General features: G+C 39.6%; 1 protein-coding gene across 5 annotated transcripts in view; it reads left to right on the top strand.

The window, feature by feature from the left end:
* LOC148516718 (zona pellucida sperm-binding protein 3 receptor-like) overlaps positions 1-16,105 on the top strand; it is a 200,861-nt gene extending 184,756 nt beyond the window's left edge. For 4 of the 5 annotated variants that reach the window (XM_088479634.1, XM_088479632.1, XM_088479633.1 and 1 more), the window contains 2 exons: positions 9,586-9,670; positions 14,553-16,105. In XM_088479634.1, coding sequence (XP_088335760.1) covers positions 9,586-9,646 — 61 coding nt within the window. In that variant the 3' untranslated portion in view covers positions 9,647-9,670; positions 14,553-16,105. The remainder of the gene's footprint in view (positions 1-9,585; positions 9,671-14,552) is intronic. The other variant, XM_088479636.1, reaches the window with a different exon arrangement.
* The last annotated feature ends 4,319 nt before the right edge of the window (positions 16,106-20,424 follow it).

Here is a 20,424-nt window from a genome sequence, read left to right as displayed (position 1 = left end):
GGAAAATATTAAAAAAGGAGTTATTACACACTCCTTATCCAACCATTTTAAAGAGAAACATAACTGCTCCACCAAAGAAATTATACAGTTTATGGCTATTGACAATATCAGAAGTACTTGGAGGGATAGAAATGAGGAAGCAGTGTTAGCTAAGAAAGAAATGAAGTGGATTTTTAAATTAAAAACCTTGTCCCCCAATGGGTTAAACCTAGATTTTGAATTAAAATGGCTTTTATGAGTATTTATAATTATTTATTTATTTCATCCTGATTATATATTTTTATATATTGTACCTATTACATGATGTGATTTTAATGCCTAAGATTCACTTTTCTATGTTTATTTTAAGATGTACATCGAAAGAAAACCAATAATTTATAAAAACTACACAAATATGGCACCTAAGAGTAATGATGGACATATTCCCCTATAGGATGTTGTCAGAGGCAATACTCTGCGCTTTAAAGAGGGAAAACGGAAGTGATGTAGCGTGATATTGGAAGAGGCTTGCGTTCCAAATTCCCGTAAGTACATGGGGGAAAGGACATAGCTGATGTCTTTACAATAAGGACGCTATTTCAGAATGATCCCTTGGACTATGCGGATAGGTAAAATAAGCTGGACTGTATCCCCATCTCTTAGAAAGAGTACGGGAAAGTTGCGCCGAGAACCGGAAGTGAACGTGACGTACTTACGGTCCGGCGCGTATATAATATTTTGCTGGGATTGTATCAAAGTTTTTGTATTATTGATTGTTTTAATATGAATAGGAAAGTGACAGCAGCTAAGTGGATTTATTTAAAATATAGAGTGAATTGTGTTTAATTAAGAGGAGAATTTTTTTACTTGGGGTTAAACCTGTGACCTGGAAGTAATTCGAATAGAGGGTATATAAAGAGGAATGTTCACATTGTCTGTCACACTGCCTTGAGGAAGGGAGAAGAAGCTCTCGAAACGCGTTGCTAGTGTGACAGAACTACTGGTGTAGTGGGTGATTCCAGAGGATCCTAATATAGATGCAGTTAGAGGTAATCCGGAATACCTCCATCATTAACATCTATATGCCCTATATATATGGATTTCTGGTAATTTCCCATTTTGTTTTAATTGTTGGATACGTTTATAACACATTGGAAGGTGTGTGCACCTGTTTTTTAAAAATATGAAAAAATATACAAATAAATGTTATGAATTTTTAAGAAAATACTACACCATGATGGTGGTATAATTTTCTTGTTTTCTCATGGTATGAATATTGAGCAAGAGAAGATTTAACAGCAAAAGGAAGAATTGGATACTGCCTATGGTAATTACTGAGGCTGCCAAAATACTGACCTTGTGCCACCTTTGCAATTGGAGTTTTCCTTACCAGGGCCATAGGGAGGGTTGTGCAGCTGGTTCCTCCTCACAGGGCGGAATCCTGCAAGGTTACCGGCCCCTACCTACCGGACTCCGGAGGTCTGCAGGAAGAGATCTCCTGGAGTGATACGCGGCAGAGCAACGCTAAAGAAATCCCCGACCTCCGCCCAGGTGAAAATGTATACGCTTACGGGAAGGAGGGGACGGGGTGGGAGCGAGAGGGACCCTGCCGTCCTGCTACAGCGCTGCTCTGAACACCACATGTTATCAGAAACTACCTCTGATATTTATGTCTTATAATTATTTACTGTTTATATTGTGACATCTGTTCTGATATATTATGATATAATATATAGCTTTACTTTTTATTCAATCAAGCCATTTCTATATTACTATGTATAACACACATAACAATATAACCACTTTAGCGCTGTTCTTATACCTTTTTTTATTCAATATGTCTGTCATGGCATGACACTCTCCACACGAACACCTGCTCTACCTGATAGCGCCAGTTTGGTCAACTCTTTTTGTATTATATTCAAATCACTGTTGATGCAGGATACACCCCCCAGTAGCTGGATTTGTTCAGTGAGCGGGCAACTCCAAAGACTGGAGGAGCATGTGTGGAACCTCTCATGTTCAGAGGAGCAGTAAAATTTGCAGAGTGCAGGAATCACAAGCTGTTCTCGGTGGAACGAGAATACGATTCTTGGATACAAAAAGTTAATCAAGCCACACAAGTAATATATGTTAAAAAGACATTTATTACAAACTAAAGGGAAGAATATTTACCTTGCTTTTAGATCTACTTAAAACATAGATGGCTTCATTCTTCCCAGGAGCCTCCTCCTCCAACACATTGGAGCTGGGATCTCATACATCAAGCATAGACAAAAGACTACTGTATACTGACAGGTTACATCTTATATAGGAAGGCAATGTATGCATAAGCATTTAACAAGTACAAAGGTCATTTGGAAATATTAAGTAAAAGAAAAAGGAAAGAATAGACAGTAGAGGGCACTGTTGCCTCATTTAAGAAAGTTGGACATGTTGTAGACATATGACTGTTTATGACGTGTACTTAGTTTAACTGAAGGTAAGACACTGTTGACGGAGGCTTACATAATGTATGGCCACATCTCTGGACACAATAAGACACTATTTATGAGGTGTGTAGTGTATGTACTCATGTAGACACTGTTAACCCAGGATTAGTAACAATGAGACACTATTTATTTAACTTAAACAGTGAACTTTGGGCCTGATTCAGACCCACTCGCGAGCGCTGTCCGCTCGCAAGTGGGTCGATGTTGTGCACTGCGCATGCGCACGACGGTGGGAGCTCCGTCGTGCGCATGCGCCAGACGCGACGAGCGAAGGACTTTCCTTCGCTCGTTGTGTCTGATCAAAGGGAACGCCCCCATCAGGAAGGCACACCCCCGGCACGCCCACCAAAGGGGACGTGCTGTCAATCAACATCGATCAATCAACACCAAGGGAACGCCTACCATCAGAAGCCGGCCCACTGACATCACTAGTGATGTCAGTGGGAGTGATTTTGGCTCTAATAGAGCCAAAATCACTCCGGCCTTGCGGTTGAAAACCTCAACCGCAGGCTCCGGCTCGCAGTTCCGATGGTCGCGATGGTCAAGACCATCGCGGCCATCAAACTGCACGCTCGTATAGGCTGTGGGTGGTGACCCACAGCTATACGAGCATCCAGGAGGACGCTCCATAATTATGGAGGGCGGCCCTCATTCAGAGCGTGGGCTCTGCTCAGAGCGTACGGCTCTGAATGAGGGCCTTTGTCCTGTCCTTTGGTTCTCCTTTTGCAATGTATATACATATACATTTCAACCTAACTATCCCTTCTAATGTCTTACACAGATATCTATTACCTTTATACATTAATAAAATCACACAACAATATGGCTTCCAGCAACCATATTCTGTATCCCTTCCACACAAGCCATTGCTTCCAAGTGGAAGTAGACTGCAGGGGACGAGGGTGAGCCACTGGCTTGAAGAGTAAGGTCACAGTTTGAATTTGAAGTTGAGTTTCAGTATGATCAGGCACTTACACTGTGCAATTATGGATTGAGTTCAGTGTTGATGGCGACTAAAACTCACTGATTTGTGGTCCAGATATAAACCTCAAACATCTAACCAGGGCCGGCACTACTATTAGGTAGCTGCATACTGTGTTGGACTAGGGCATAAAGGGCCCACCGGATGAATGCAATGGTAGGGGCCCATGCTAAAGGGGTGTAACCAGTCACCACAGGGCCTTGGCTAACCATTAGAGAGTGCATGGTGTGGGCCCCTTTATAAATATATAGTTTTTGAAGTAGTAAATACTAATTTGTGATAATGCACCAGATTGATAACAACAATCCATTGTAGTGAATACACCATAATCCTGGGAATTCAGTATAATGTAACTTATAAACAGGCTGGAACCTGACCCTAGAGAAGGGGGAGGGGCCCTCAGGCAGTGGGGCCCACCAGGGAATTTCCCCTGTACCCCTGTGGGCCAGTCCGACCCTGGCTGCATAGAGCGCCGGCCCCTGGAGGACGCCGCTGAGGCAACATAATGAAGGATGTCTCTGAACGAGTCATCCTTCTTTTACATGGCGCTGGCAGTGTGGATCTTCTTAGCTGCTGCTACCACAGACCCCAAACTGTACTGCTGCCAGGTCTCAGCCACGCTGATGTATGCAGTGACAAGCAAGAAGCAACCAGCTCAGGAGCAGCACAGGCACCCATCCCCAGCCGACTTAGATTCCTGTCCTTTGATCTCTGATGCCTGCTACTCAGCCATTGGCTACAAGGGCCCTCTTCCTTCCCCAGCCTGCAGATGATTGTTCTGCCATTTCTGAGCTCAGCTATTGGCCCACAAGGAGCATAGGTGCAGGAAGACAGCATAGTGGATCAGGGAGCCTTCTGTCACCCAGAGCTCTCACACCATTACCTGGTTCACCTCATCATTCCCCCGCCTCAGCGTTACACCATGTGGAGTCACTGCATGACAGATAAGTGGATGACAGTAACAGTGATATGATGGCTGTATTACCATATAGTTAGTTAGATAGATAATTAATAATTTATTACCTATAAAAACCCAGAAGAAATCATTTTCCCAGCGCTCCAAACTTGGTGCAGTCAGCCTATTCTATTTTTATAAAATCGTTCTGAACTGACATACACTCCAGATTTTTTGCCAATCATTTTTGTAACAATATGTTTTGTATGGGAAATTTCCCTTTAGAATAAATGAGAGTGCTTTTGAAGTGGTAAACTTACTGTTCTTACTGATTGCCAAGATGGGCTCTTCTGGGAGAATCTGTTCCAGCGACTCAGAAAAGATAGATTTAGATGAATAATTTTTTTTTTTATTGCTGCAAATTGACCTAGCTCGGTTGTAGCTATTTTCAAAATTAAGTAACATGAGTCAAGTGTGTACATGAAGGGTTGAAAGGAGGGTAATGGGGGGAGGGGGCAGTATTGTACAGATATACCTAGGGTGCCCAGAAACCTTGCACCAGCCCTGCATCTAACCACACACGATGATAGAATTATAGCTATTTTACACTCAGCAATGCTCCAAGAAGTGCATTTTAAAACTTTACATAGAGCTTATATATCTCAGGAGCAGAGAAGATATATGATGGAAACTGAATCTGGTTCGTGTCTCAAATGTAAACAAACTAAGGCAAGTTTTTTCCACCGATTTTTGAAATGCCCTAAAGTCAGAAAATTTTTGGATAAAGTACTGTTATTCATTTCTTCTCTTATTCATGTACCTCTAAGGGGGGTGTCCAATTAGATGCAATACCCTGTTTTCTCCCCTACACCCAAAGTCACGTGGTACAATTTTCATGAGAGAACTTTTCCCCCTATCCTTTTACATGTATTTCGAGAAACCTTCGTAATTTTTCTCCAATTTTAGTTTTCTCGAGAAAAGAAATCTCCATAGTAAAACACTGGATTTTCTCGGAAAATCTATCCAAATGCAAGCAGAAGTTTTCGGGGGTATGGGCTGATTTTATCTGCAATTTCTTTTCACTACCTCTGAGCAGGTGATAAGTTGTGCAAAAGCCTTATTTTTGGAAAAAAATGTTGGGGCTTGGTGCAGAACCACTGGGACACTTTACTTGATGACTAATTAGGCAAAAATAATAATTAGCTTATTTTGGTCAATAATGACAAGTAATTTTTGCGGTGAAAACGCGCAAAGTGCAGGAAAATGGGTTAATTGATGTGGGCCAGGTATGTTGGGGTGCTGTATGAGTGCGACAAGTGTATTTAGAGGTATATTTTAAGGTTTTTTAAAAATGGCTTAAAATGACACAAATATATATTTATAGGCATTTTTATGTACCCCCAATTTAAATAGAACATTAATTTAGCAAGAAAACACATACAGTGAATATACTAAAGTGGAATACGTTTTCAGGGAAAATTATGTAATGTTGGGAACAGTGTAGGCAAGCAGTTGAAACAGGCTGGTCAAAATGGTGCAAGGACTACGCCCAAGTAGTCCTTAAATAGTTTGATAAGTTCCTGCTCCCCCATCGCGCGATTGGTCTGTATTCAGGAGATCTTCACAGAAGGTCGCTTGCAATTGGATACCGCAAAAACTACTGTATGAAGCCAAAAGTAGTAGTTTTCTCGCGATAGCCGCGAAAACGAAATTTCGGGAGAATAGCGGAAATATCGTATCTAATTGAATACCCCCCTAAAGAGTGATCCTCTTGCAATGCTTTGTTGTTATTTCAAAAACTGGGAACTGGGCCCAGGGTATAAAGAATATTTACCCTTTCTCATTCTTGTTTTGACAAGTGCTCAGAAAGTCATTTTGAAATCTTGGACAGTTGCTTCTTCACATTTTTTAGGTACACTTTAGGTGATATTACTACCAGGGGTGTATCAATGGGTCCGAGTGCCCCTGGCAAACTAAGGGACTGGCACCCCACTCCAATGACTGCTCCTACTGGAAAAAAAAAATACACACTGGGGGTAGTTTAATTCACACACCTGTAGAAATAGGGAAAATATTTTTTTTATTTCTCTTTTTAATATATATATCTTTTATAGATTTTATAGATATATTGCAAACCACACAAGGGTCATGGCCAATTCCTCAAACTGAGAAAAAGATAAATATACAGTACTAAATTTACACTGAGGAAACTGGTAAGGGCAGAGGAGACAGAAGGAGACTAGAGATCATTTACTAATGACATGGTAAGAGCAGAGGAGACAGAAGGAGACCAGAAATCATTTGCCAATGATGGTGGGTGGCAACGGCACGCCCCTGGCAGGGACCATCCAGGCCGATAGGAAGATACACCCCTGATTACTACAAGACCTTATATTTTGATCAAAGAGGAGCATTGGAAAGGCATTGCCAAGTTTTATAAAAAAAAAATGGGGAATATATATATAGATACATTGGGGGCCCTAACTCAATACCACATCTCATAATTATTTGAACCAGTAACATGGAATGTTTATAGAGAACTTTTGTGAAAAGGGAATATATAAATAATAAAGGGTGGAGGGAGAGAGAGCCAGGGGTTTGTTAAGGGAACTTGTGGTGTTCTTTGTATTTTCTTCTTGCATATTTCATTATTTTAATTTTTTTGTGTGATTTACTACTGTATGCTATATTGGGTTGTTAGCGACTAAACAGTTTGGCTTTATTTTTCGACGGTTAAGTAATTTTTTCTTTATTGTTCATTTAATTCAACCCTTTATATATTGTAACTCATTATATGAATAAAAACAAAAAAAGAAATGTTAAAAAATGAGTCTGGACAGACAGTGTGATTTAGTTCCCTTTAGGACATTTTGCAAATGCTCTAAAGGGCAATTCAATTAGCCACTCTGCCCCATGTATCATTCCAGAATGGCTGCTATTATATACTATTACTAGTAAATATATACTATTATTTCCTTGCACCCTATAGAGTTGCACAGGATAGTTACCAATGTTGTGCCTACTGCAATAGGCAGGTGTGTGCACAGCCGAATTGTGTGGGATGTCACCGTTAATTAAATCAGTCCCTAAGAATTTTATGTCCCACAACTACAATGAGTCAGATATCTCACATACGTCAACTGACAGGTAACAAAATTTTCAATCATAATTTTTTCTTTAGTACTGTGGGACTCAAAGTCTACATACCTACGTTTTTGCAAATTTGAATATATCTTTACCTGCCATAATTAAAAATGTTTGGGCTTTAAGTTAACTATAAAACTTATTATTCTTAAATGCGCTAGAGCTTCTATACACCACTTTTCCTTGTTCAGGTATACGAGGTCTATGAAGATATCAATCCAATTGAGCAATTTAAAATTCATATCTAAATTGTATTTTTACTCTTGGGAGAAAGTAAATTACATTGAGCTACAAATTACAAACGTCTTTGTTATTCTTAAGGCTCATACACACTAAATGATAAAGTGGACTACAACGATATAGTTATCGTTCATGGTGTTCAATATCGTCCAGTATGTATGCATGATATCGTTAACTATGCACGCTTCCGCGGATCGTTAATGATGTCTGCCGTCGCCTGAACTTGCAGGACTATCTGACGATATTGTCAGATTCTGCAAGTTCGGAGATGTGGCAGGGTGACGTCACTATATCACTATATCGTTAACTATATCATTCAGTGTGTATGCTCAATGTCATTCACTGGAGTTCAAGGGATAACACTTAACGATATCGCTCATGGAGCATATCGATAAGTGTGTGAGCCTTTACCTTTCAACCTTAAAAGTTCTGATCTTTCTATTTTATTAGGACTGATTGTTGACGTTTCTCCAGATAACCTTGTTTCCTAAATGCATATATATTTACACACTGATCAACCATAACATTAAAATCACTAACAGATGAAGTGAATAACATTGATTGAATTGTTACCATGGCACCTGTCAAGGGGTGGAATATATTAGGCAGCAAGTGAACAGTCAGCTCTTGAAGATGATGTGTTGGAAGCAGGTAAAATGGGCAAGCATAAGGATCTGAGCAAATCTGACATGGGTCAAATTGACTAATGGATCAGAGAATTTCCAAAATGTCAAGTATCTAAAGGTGTTCCCAGTGTGGAGAGGTTAGTACCTTACTGGGCTGTAGAGAGCCGGCCTCGAGGAAAGGGCGTGGCCTAAATGTGGGAGGCGTCACACGCCCCCTTACCAGCACACAGTGCGGCTGCTGACAGGTAAGAGGGAGGGGGTGGTGTTGGACCCGGGCCCCTCCATCAAGCCCGGGCCTGGGTAATTAGTAGCCGCTCCCCCTCTCCCGGCTCCCCGGTTACCTACCAAGTGTTTCATGGAAGGGTAAGTGGTAAAAACAAGTCCGAACCATGCAGCACCCAACTCGCAACTTACTGAACTTAATAGATCTGCTGCTAACATCTTGATGCCAGATACCACAGAACACCTTCAGAGGTCTTGTGGAGTCCATGCCTCGACAGGTCAGAGCTGTTTTAGTGGCACGAAGGTGACTTACACAATATTGTGCACGTGGTTTTAATGTTATGGCTGATCGGTGTATAGTTTTTATTAATATAAAATAGGCAAAAATGTAATGATTGGGATTGTATACAGCGTGCAGAGCCCTCTTATTTTGCAGAGTCCCTCTGACTGGGCATTATGGATGAGGGATGTTCAAAAATATTTGGAATACCATTTTTTCCAATTATTGGATTACTCTGGAGACCTGTCATAACTTTCTATAGGATTATATCAAAGGAATTTGATTTATATATTACCTAATTAAGGAATATTACCTTAAGGTTACTTACTGAAATTGTTTAATATAGGATTCATAATATCTGGAGGTACTGGTGGTTGTATTTAGGAGCTTTATCATTTATTTAATTTTATATTCTGATTATTTGTGAACCTGGTGTTTAATTTAATCTCCCCTTAAGAAGTCTTCTGAGAATTTATAGTAACTTGAAATGTTAGCAAAAGATAATTGGCTAATTCTACTAGAACCATTTTATTGCTTGATCTTTAATGCCAATGAATTATTATTTCTCCATAACCCGGCTTATAGTGTTGAAACTAATCATAATTTTATTGTGTATTTTTTACATTATCTTGCATTAAAATCTTCTTAAAAGAGAAAAAAAATTGTACATTGTTTTGTGTTGGTGGGGACTTATTGCAATGGTAGTTTGTTTCTTCTTTATCCAGTGAATATTATTGTGAATGCGAAAATGACAAGTGTATGAAGACTGTAGAACACGAACTGTGAATAAAAAATAAATAAAAAAATAAGGTATATCTATGCTTATAAATGTGTAACCTTGTAACGCTGTTCAGGAGTACTCCTCTTTTGGAAAGCATCAATGTGTCTACTGTTTGAATTGCTGTGCAGCATACTAACATCAATGTGTAAAAACATCTGTGCTTACTGCAAAGTGTCATATTTGTTTATTTACTTTTCATAGGTGCACTAGACCTAGTAATACCTATTTTAAGGCATGACATAGGGAGACACAAAATGGCAAAAAAATTATATTTAATTAAAAAAATAGATACTCAAGTCAACACGTAAAGTGGTCTCAAACAGTTGAAATAAAACATGAAGTATATTAATGTAAAATAGAAAATATATGCATTAAGAAAAAGGGTATGGCATTCAGGTTCAAGAGGAATAAGCTGGTTAAAAGGGAAAAAAAGAGATGTAAAGAGTGAAGGAGAAGCAAGTACTTTATGATGAGGGCAGTGAGAAGTGTTGGTTTGTGTTGAATTTAAACAGGTGGAAGTACTAGCAGTGGTTTAGATTATAAACAGGTTTAAGGACTGGCATTGTGCAGATAATCTGACATGTGTAAATACTTTATTTGCGTAACGGATGAATTTCCAATATTTAAAAGCTGTGTATAAAATGGCTTGTTCACTTATGTTTGTACTGCATTTAGTAATGTGAAGATGTGCTTGTACTTTAGGGGAAAAAATTACTGAAGTTCCGCTTTCGATCAATTTTAAATCAATTTAAAAATGATGGACATTGACAGCATTTCGTACTGCAAATTTATCATCCGTCGGGTTTCAAATTCAATTGAAACCCAACATCAATGTCAGTCAGATTTTGCCCTTCTAAATATCTTCAATTTCAAACTTTAATTTCCAAATCGAGAGCAATTAGAAGTTTAAACATGACGACAAACCCATCCAAAAAAGAAGTACTGCACAGATCACTTCTTAAGCTTAAAAGTAATTAAATAGTTAAAATATAAAATCGCGTGGGTTCCCGATAAATCCATAACCAGCCCCAGACCTTTCATCCTGGGCTGGTCCAGGAAAATCAGGGGAAAATCCGGCGTGGGGCTCCCCCTATTTTCCAACAACAAACAGTGGGCTGAACCAGCCAGAGGGCTTTCACTATAGCAGGGAGATACACAACATGGTGACCCCCTGCCATAATGTAATCCAGCCCCAATCTGGCAATCCTTGGTAAGTGGGGACCTCGCAAGGATCATTCAGCCCTGGCTTGAAAGCCCAAGGCTATTACCTGCACCCCTAATGGGTTCAATTTCACCAGATTTTCCTGTACCAGCCCAGGCTGAAAGATCCAGGGCTGGTTTTGGATTTAGCGGGGGGGCTTACATTAAAAAGAAATAATGTAAAGTAATTGCTTTTAATTCTAAGAAGACTGCACAGATCATAGTGATCTGTGCAGTTCTTCTCTCAAACTTGCCTGCCTCAGGTAGGTCTATTGTCTGGTCAATTTAGAAGTTGATTTTTGGCCGATTCGAAACTGACCGTTATTAAATCTCCAGTTTCTGTTGTAGTCTATATAAAAGTATTGATGGTTGGTCCAATGTTCTAAACTGTTCTAATGTAGAATCTTTGGTCAATTTTGACTTTAGTCAAATAGCCCCAGTGGCAAAAGTTCCCCGGCATTATCACCCATCACCCCCTTAGTGAACCTCGCTTCTATAGATATCTATATTACAATTGTGCTTTTCTATATCATAAAAGTAGTGAAAGTTGAATTTCCCTGAAAAATATAGATCTATTTGCGAATATATAGATATCAAATACAAGGAAAAGAAGACTCTTGTTTGGGGGCACTCTTAACTACTTAAAACATTACTTTTATTTGATCCTATTATAATCAGACACAATTCCTTAACATAAATAGTATTATCCTGGTAAGAAAGATAATCTTTCCACAAGAATACTATAAACACAAAACTGCTGAAAAAAAAGTAATAAATCATTAGCTCTCTATCCTGGTGATACAAAATTCCACAGTATTGGAAATCTTATGTTTAGTATTAGTGAATCTCACCCACTATATACATAAAATATTGTAACAAGTTTGTCTCACAGCAGAGATATCCCAACAGTGTTTATAATATTCACCAGTTTGCTTTGTAACTGTCTTTTATGTCATATACATTTTACACTTTTTAAATGACTGTCAGTATAACAGAAGAACAGCTCTTGTGCGGTGGCAATATTGGTTAAATAGACAACTGGATTATCCACAATAGGCATGCAAGACATTGATGTGAATAGACTTCATAATCATTTAAATTAGAATTTGTAAATCTTACTTACAGAGCACATTGCACGTACCACAAGGATGTTTTACTTTGATCTAGAAACAGTTCTGAAAAGCGCCTGTATCAAACTGAAGTGATGATCTGCTTTTAAGCATTTACCCGCATCTATTGAAGAGTCACCCACTTCAATACATGCGTTAAGTAAGATTTCCCTGCATCTGCTGTCAGCCCCCAGAAATGAATATATAGACATGCCAATTTCAATGTGATCAGTTTTACTATTCCAAAGTATCTAATATTAGTTATATTAGAATGTTCAGTTAGATCTTAATTATGCCGATAGTGCTGCTGGTGCTAAAGGCGTTAGGTAAACTACAGATCCATACAGTGGATTGGTGGGGAACGTCCCTGTTTAACTAATTCTGAATTATTATTTAGTGGGTTAATATTTGGATGGGTTTACTACTATACAAAAGTGGGTAGATAATGCAGTTGTAGATGATGTTCTTTCAGAGTAAGTTTCTTCAGAACTTGGGTTGAACCGTTTAGATCTTATAAAGTATCAAGTTTTTCTAGAGCAGATATGTCAAACATGTGGCCCACGCGCCGCTTGCGTCCCAAATACACATTTTATGTGGCCCGACAGTGTGGTCCCAAATGCATATGCGGCCCAGCTCGCTACTGTGGCGGACCCAGAGGGAGGTGATACGGTCGATCACCCCCCCCCGCATACACAACCCAGGTCTGGATTTCCCACTAGGCAACCTAGTGGACGGGCCCCTTTGCGCCAAGAAATATCAAAATGCTCCCAGGGGAGCACTGTGCGAGTACCGCGTGACATCATTACGTCACGCAGTCCCTCCTACACTCCCAGAGAGTCCCACTGCGATGCCGCTGTCTGCACAGTGCACAGTCATGGACTCAGACAGTGACTGTGCAGTGTGCATAGGAGGGGGGAGAAGGAGGATCACCGGGTCCGCCAGCTGCCCCCTCTAGCTCCAGCTAGCTCCATCCGTGCCACCGCGGCCCGTCCAAGCTGGCACATCAGCCTCTGCCACAATGACAGTATAACTGCCAGGCTTGCCACCGCCAGCAGCACGCAGCGCCAGCACCCAGCAAAAAGGGGAGAGAGACAGGCAGACCTACAGAGGCCCGGATATCAGGAAAGCACAGCAGGCAGGTAGGGGTACTGGGTTATTTTCAATTACTCTGCATCTGCAATATAGATTGATTTTAGTAATTTTTATGTTGTGCAATATTATTGAAAATGTAAATAATAAGTTAATAAGTATGGGTTGCAAGTCAATGTTGGGCTGCAAGTGCTCAGTGAGGTAATGTGAGCAAGCAGATGTAGTTTAGGGATAAGTACCTAGGTACATACATATGCTCCTTTCATAAATATCTGGAGCATATTATTATATGTTTTTTCTTAATAATAGACCTTTCAAAATTGCATATAAGACTTTTTTTTTTCTTGCGGCCCACACACTCTTAGACCTTAAATATTCGTCCTGGTTGGGATTTTGAGTTTGACATGCCTGGTCTAGAGGAAGATGCTGGTTAGTATTAAGCATCACAATTACTAAGAAAATATTTTCTACTTTGTGCCTGGCTTACTCTAATCCAGTGGTTCTCAACTCTAGCCCTCATGTACTCCCAGCAGATCATAATTTCTGGATTTCTTTAATCATGCACCAGTGTGTTGATCTATTTTTCTGGGTCAGTAAATTATCCCAACTGTTTCTACAGGCAGAATTCCTAAAAACATACTTACTAAATGCCATGTCATGACCGCTGTACACAAAAGCTATTTATTTAAAAAAATATATATATAATTTGTTTAGAACTAAACTTTTATTGTAGCACCTTGGACTTTTTAAATCTCTAGGTGACAGTGTGATGTGTATGTACCCCAGAGTAGACACTGAACCTTCATAGAAATATTAACAGTTAATTATAAAACTATAATGGCATATTTTAAATTTTTGTTTTTTTTGAGTATTTTTACATCTGTGCTTTTGTGCATTAACCATATTTCACAGTATGTTTTGTACCTAATAAGATTTGTACAGTTTGTAACTGCCTAGCATTAAGTACGTCTCTAAAGCTGCTTGTTTAAAAGCTGTCTTGCATGATGATTTGTGTGTTCAAACACAATTTGTATATTTTGTTAAATGCAGGAATAGGTAACGCAAGTCCTCAAGGTTAATGTTTTGTGATGCTTCAGTACTGATGGAGCAGACATGTCCAGTTTGTTGAAATATGGACTACATGACATTAATAAATATTTAGCTTTATTTTTGTGTTATCAAAAGTATTGAGTTCTTCCTTTATTTATTATTAACAATGGAAATGAGTGTATCAATTGCTACTCTTAGAATTTCATTAAATACCAGTTACAAAGCTTTGAAATAATGGACAATTATTATGAAAAATCATACAATATTTGGTAAGTCATGCATTTATAATAAGTATATTTTGTACTTCTGAATTATTTATTGAGGACTTGAGCTACCTGCCCCTGGACCAGTGTATTTATGGTTTACCATTACTTTCTCTATGGTTTAATATGTTATATTTGTATTTATATAAATTTGTTATTTATATTTGGTGATTATTTTTTGTTGCTTCTTTTCTTTTTAGAAAGCCACAAGTCATATAGACCAAATGTGCAGTACAATCATTGGATGCATAAATACATCTGAAGAACTGAAGATCTTTATATAAATTTCTGACTTCTTGACCTCTGGGTCTGAAATACACAAAAACATCATCTTTCCTTATAACCTTGATTGTTTAAATTATACTGTACCCAATTTTCAAAAGATAAGAGTAGCAAAACAATGACTCTGTATCATGTGTGCATATATACCTCTTCCACTTATAAGAAAAACTATTTTGGTATATTTATTTTAAAGTGACCTTGGAATCACAATTCTTCCAAACAAACTTTTTTAATACATATTTTGTGAATATTCATTTTCCATAATGCAGTTATAGTTGATGTTCCATCCATTGAAGTCTCATATAACATAATGCAGAAAATGGTGTAAACATGTATAATATTTTTAACATTTTCTTTTTTTTTTGTGGCAGAGAAGTTTTTACTTTATGTTCCAGGTATAATCATGTCTCATGAATGTGACTGTTGTAGCCTGGTTCTCATGGGATATCTTCTTCTACATGTCTTTTAACAACACCATAGAGTCTATAAAAAGATTCCTGGTGGGAAAGTTTGCACAGTATTTAGTCAAGATCTGTCGATGGAGGACATGTGCTGATAATGTTAAAGGACACAGTAAGGAAAATAGAAGTTCAATTATCAACTGAAAGAACACAGTGAATGTAACTATAATTATACCAAGCTGCAAATGGATGTCTTATCATCCAGGTATTATGAATATTACATCCATTGATCGGCTTCAGTTAGGCTAGACTGTTCCATGTGAACGTTGGCAATTCTTTTTGAAATATTTGTGTGAAATATATGGGGCTGATGCAGAGATGGTTGCAAAATATGTATCATTTAATAACAGCACACAAAGTAACGTATCTGCAGACATAGGCAACCATTTCCAACCAAACATTTATCTCTTTTGTGATGCAAATATTGACTATTGCAACATTATGTAGATATATTGATAGATAACACTGGGAAGCTGCTGAAATAAAAGCGGTTTGGTGTTTCCTATAGAAGCCTATGAGCTTTTTACCACAGAATTCCCTGGAAAGGGATCCGAAGTGAGTGACGGGAAGTCAGCATTTGGGGAAGATAACGGGGGTTGTTAGAAAAGTGCAGGCATGTCAGACCGTTTAAACACTGTTTTCTGGGCGTCCATAAATTAGCCACTGCATTCTTGCTTGCAGCAGGAGAGCCCTCTGCATGTCTGGAGACCCACTATGTCTGCGACAGCTTAGACTTACTCAGAAGGCTGATGGCCGCCTGATCTGCGTTCAATGTTTCCAGTTTTGTGCACTGGATGGCGAGTGAGCCATTAGCATATATTGTCAATTTCATGCTCCTTTCCTCCGTCCTTCTGTGTGACACCCTAGCCGCTTCAGCTACTATTGTGTTTCTCATCTCTGTGGCACCAGTGTAAGCATTAGCTTGCTCTAGCTCCCAATACACAACATGGAGATGAGACAGCCATTCAAGATTATATTAAAGATTATTCTATGTGTTAAGGCCCCCATACATCAGCAATTGATTGCAGCAATCGTGCAATTTGCAATCGATAGTGTATAAAAATCTTTCCCTTTTTCAATCGATTGTGGCCATTCTGCAATCGTTTGAAAAAGGGAAAGATTTTTATACACAATCGATTGCAAATTGCACGATTGCTGCAATCAATTGCTGGTGTATGGGGGCCTTTACACAGACACTTCCTGTATTATTTTGTTAGCATTGAGTTGAATCACTCTCCTCTCTACAAAGTCATTAACATGTTTATAATTTTTCTTTCATCTGTTATTCAAATGTGTTACAGTAATTGATTATGAAGTTGTTCATAGTTATTGATTTAATGTTAATGTTTCATACTATTACAAGTTTATCTTCTGTTGGAGAAAAGGATATGGGAGAATGTCAGGACTGTCACTGTAGCTGCACGTGGGTCCAGGGTGGCAGATTAGCTTTAACAGCTGTATAATCACAAAGATTATTTAAAAAAAACACAGATGGAGTTTCCAGTTTTCTTAATAAAGTCAAGTTAAATAAAACACATCATAAGTTTAGTACTTGATTTTATTTGCTGTGTTTTCAAGAAGAACATTCTGCATGCATTTACTTTGTACAGTGGTAACATTTATTTTGTCCTGAAGACTCTTGATGCTAAAGTAATGGGGATGACCTCAAAGTTGACATTTATTTTTATACTTATTTGTAAGGATAAACTACATCCTAAAACAAGGCTGTGTCAACAGTGATCAGTACTTGCTATACAACTAAATATACTTTTCAATTGTGTGTAATATATTTATATGGTAAATAAAAGCAAATACATATCAATTGCTTGACTATTAAAGCCTTTGGGAGAAAAATCACACCCCCACATATGAAATATGCATTTTTTTTACTTATAGACCTGTATCCAATATGAAATTTTAATAATTTATGCTGAGATATACAATGAGGCATGCATATATTATAGCACGACTGTACACCCAAGAGTGCAATATTGTACAGATGTGTCTACATAACATCTATCCTCCATGCGCCACAAGTCGCGCCACACATAACCCGGGAGCTCCGTGTTCCTCGGAAGCACCAAGCATCTTTCGTGCAACTTTTTACCTTCAAATGCGTCTTACTCACATAGTGATGCAAATAGCTAACACAGGCAGCTTCTGCTAATTAAAATGATATGCAGTATGCCTATGTTCTCTGTGCATCTGTGGGTGTATCTGCATGTGAAAAGCTATGTTACAGTGTCAGTAGCTGTAACACTGTAATGTAGTGTTTAGCATGCAGATACACCCACAGACGCACACAGAACATAGGCATGCTGCATATTATTTTAGCTTGTGCTAGCTATTCACATTACTGTGTGAACAAGACGCATTTGAAGGTTAAAAGTCGCACAAAAAGATACTCTGCACTACCAAGTCACGATACGGCACGGTGCGATTAGAAGGTGCGATTAGAACACGCTGTGTTTATGCGAAAGGAGGGTAGATGTATGAGGACACATCTGTATATCTATAATACACACTCACAAACACACATATATAATAGATATACCACTCCTGGGTGTGCAGTTTCGTTCTTATATATGCACACCTTGGTGTGCTTTGTGACACACAAGTCACAAGGCCAAGTGTGTTCAACCACTCAAGGCATGCATATATCAGAGTGCGACCACACACTCGAGTGGTTTATCTATCTTATGAAATGGTCCCTGTTGTTATAAAATAGTTCTATGTGGAGATGATGTAGGGTGAAAGAACAGATTAGAAAATAAAAAATAGTTCAAAATCGCAAATAAACAGTTGAACAATAATGACTAGCTACTGTCACTTTAAGACTGGTTCAGTTTGGAAAGAAAATGTGTTGAACAGTGAAAAGTTCTGGCAGCAAGCGCTTAATGCTTATTCAAGGTCTAGGCTGGCATGTCTGCTCACTGTTTGCTGTGCTGGATTCTGAAGTGGCTGTTCAGGTAAGTCCTGCTTAAATTCTTTGAAAATATCACCATTGTACAAGTTACTCTTTGGTGAGAATTGTTTTCAGGTCCTTTAAATTATGAAGTAATTTTGGAATTTGTTGAAATCTTTCTGTCAGAAATATGTTGTTTAGTGAGGCAGTGATGTGCTGCTTTTCTGTGAGCAGTATTTATGTTAGAGATGTTATTGTTTACATTTGTTTTCAATCGAAATCCAAGATAAACAACAAAGCAGACTGGCTGCACTCATGGGGCTTTACATTCAGCATTTCAGTTTAATATCTAAACTGTCATTAGAGATTCAGAATAATGCAAAGAGCTTACCTTATATAACACACCATAAACATCCAGTGCCAGCTTGTGTTTCAGCTGACATCACAAACCTGTGACCCGTGTCTGCATCACTACCTTGTGCTGTATGTTTTATGCAGCAGACGTAGAATTGTGACTTAACTGGAGGACGCTGGAACTAGAAGCACATCCAACACCTTAAGCAATACAATAAAATATGCTGTACATCTAAATTCATGTTCTCAGTGGAAGAAGATAAGATTATTGGATACAAAGATGTTAATCAAGCCAAACAAAGAAATATCAGTTAAAAAGACATTTATTACAAAGTAAAAGAAAATATATTATAAACACTTTTTCATTTCCAGGAGCCCTCTCCAATATCTTGGAGCTAGGATCTCACACATCGAGAGAAAGTCAAAGGCTACTGACTCTTGTTTGTCCTGAACGTTATATACCAGCCTGCCATCAGGCTGCAGACACCACTTAAAAATATGAATATAAATCTGTTTGCAGTGCAATGCCTGACCACCACCTAATGCCTGATACATTCATAAAATCACTGCACACAACATGGCTTTTAGCAGCCATTTTCTGCACTCCCATTACAATTCAACAAAAGGTTATGGTTGATAAAAAGACAAAAGTATATAGCGGAATGTAGCTATGATCATGTTACTTAGATTTAATAATAATTCGCCCTATATTGGAGTCTGGGTCTTATTCAGACCCGCTCGCGAGCGCAGGACGCTCGCAAGCAGGTCGATGGTCCCCAAATGCACATGCGCACGATGGAGGGAGCTCCGTCGTGCGCATGCACGAGACCCGGATAGCGACAGCCAAGCTGTCGCTCCGGGTCTCGCACCAAAGGGGGCGTGCTGTCGATGGTGAGTGACAGCACGCCCCCTTTGGTGGGCGTGCCTGCCAGATGGAGGTGTTCCATGGGAATGCCTACCGTCTGGGTCCGACCCCACTGACATCACTAGTGATGTCAGTGGGAGTGATTTTGGCTCTGATAGAGCCAAAATCACTCCTGGGCTTGCGGCAGCGAGACCCTACCGCAGGGTCTCGTCGCAAGCCCGATGGTCGCGATGGTCTTGACCATCGCGACCATCATCATGGACGCTCACATAAGCTGTGGGTGGTAACCCACAGCTATGCGAGCGTCCAAGAGGCCGCTCCAAGTTTAGGTAGGAGGGCCCTGATTCAGAGCGAGCGCTCTGGTCAGAGCGTCTGGCTCTGAATCAGGCCCTCTGTTCATGAAGCGTTGGAGAGAGATAATGTTCCAACCAATCAGCTACTAACTGTCACTTTACAGGCTGTGTTTGAAAACTAATTGGTTGGTACTTTCGCTCCAAGGCTTAGTGAATAGACCTTATAGAAGGTATTGGCTATATCACTATAGATATCTGTGAAACCATGCAAAAAAAGACTTGTGATCCATCTCCCCTTTCTGTGTACCCTGAACTGTAAGTGTCTCGCGGCCGTACAGTTTATTGTAATTTTTTGGTCCTATTTGTTGGTTAACTTATGTTATTACAGGCCTGCACAACAGTATACAATCGGGAAACCGGCTGTCATATCCCGGCGAGGGTGAAATGCCGGGCATCTACATGTAGACGCCTGACATTCCCCGACGCCGGGAGACCGGAGGCCGGCATCCTGATCGAAGGGATGCTGGGCGCCACAAGTGGACAGCCGAGGGGGGGAGGGTTAGGTTTAGGGCACCCGGGGGGACTTAGGGTTAGGCATCCCCCCGGGGGACTTAGGTTTAATGCAGCGGGGAAAGGGGGGATTAGGGTTAGGCACTTGGGGGGGAGGTTAGGGTTAGGCACCCCTAAAGAGGGTTAGGGGGTTAGGTTAGGTTATACTTACCTTAGGGACGATCTGGATTTCCAGCGCTGTCGGGCTTCCGCTGCTGGGAACTTTGCTTTTGTCGGCCAGGCACTGCCGGGAATCGCCTTGCGGCCGGCAGTATTTCATACCGATTCCTGCGCAACCTGTGCCTCTCCAGCTGTTGTGAAACTACAACTCCCAGTATACCCTCCCACCGATCAACTGGTAAA

Source organism: Taudactylus pleione, unplaced genomic scaffold (genome assembly GCF_031769625.1).
Source record: "Taudactylus pleione unplaced genomic scaffold, aTauple2 ptg000242l, whole genome shotgun sequence".
Lineage (NCBI taxonomy): Eukaryota > Metazoa > Chordata > Amphibia > Anura > Myobatrachidae > Taudactylus > Taudactylus pleione.
This window is presented reverse-complemented; position numbering and strand designations above follow the sequence as displayed.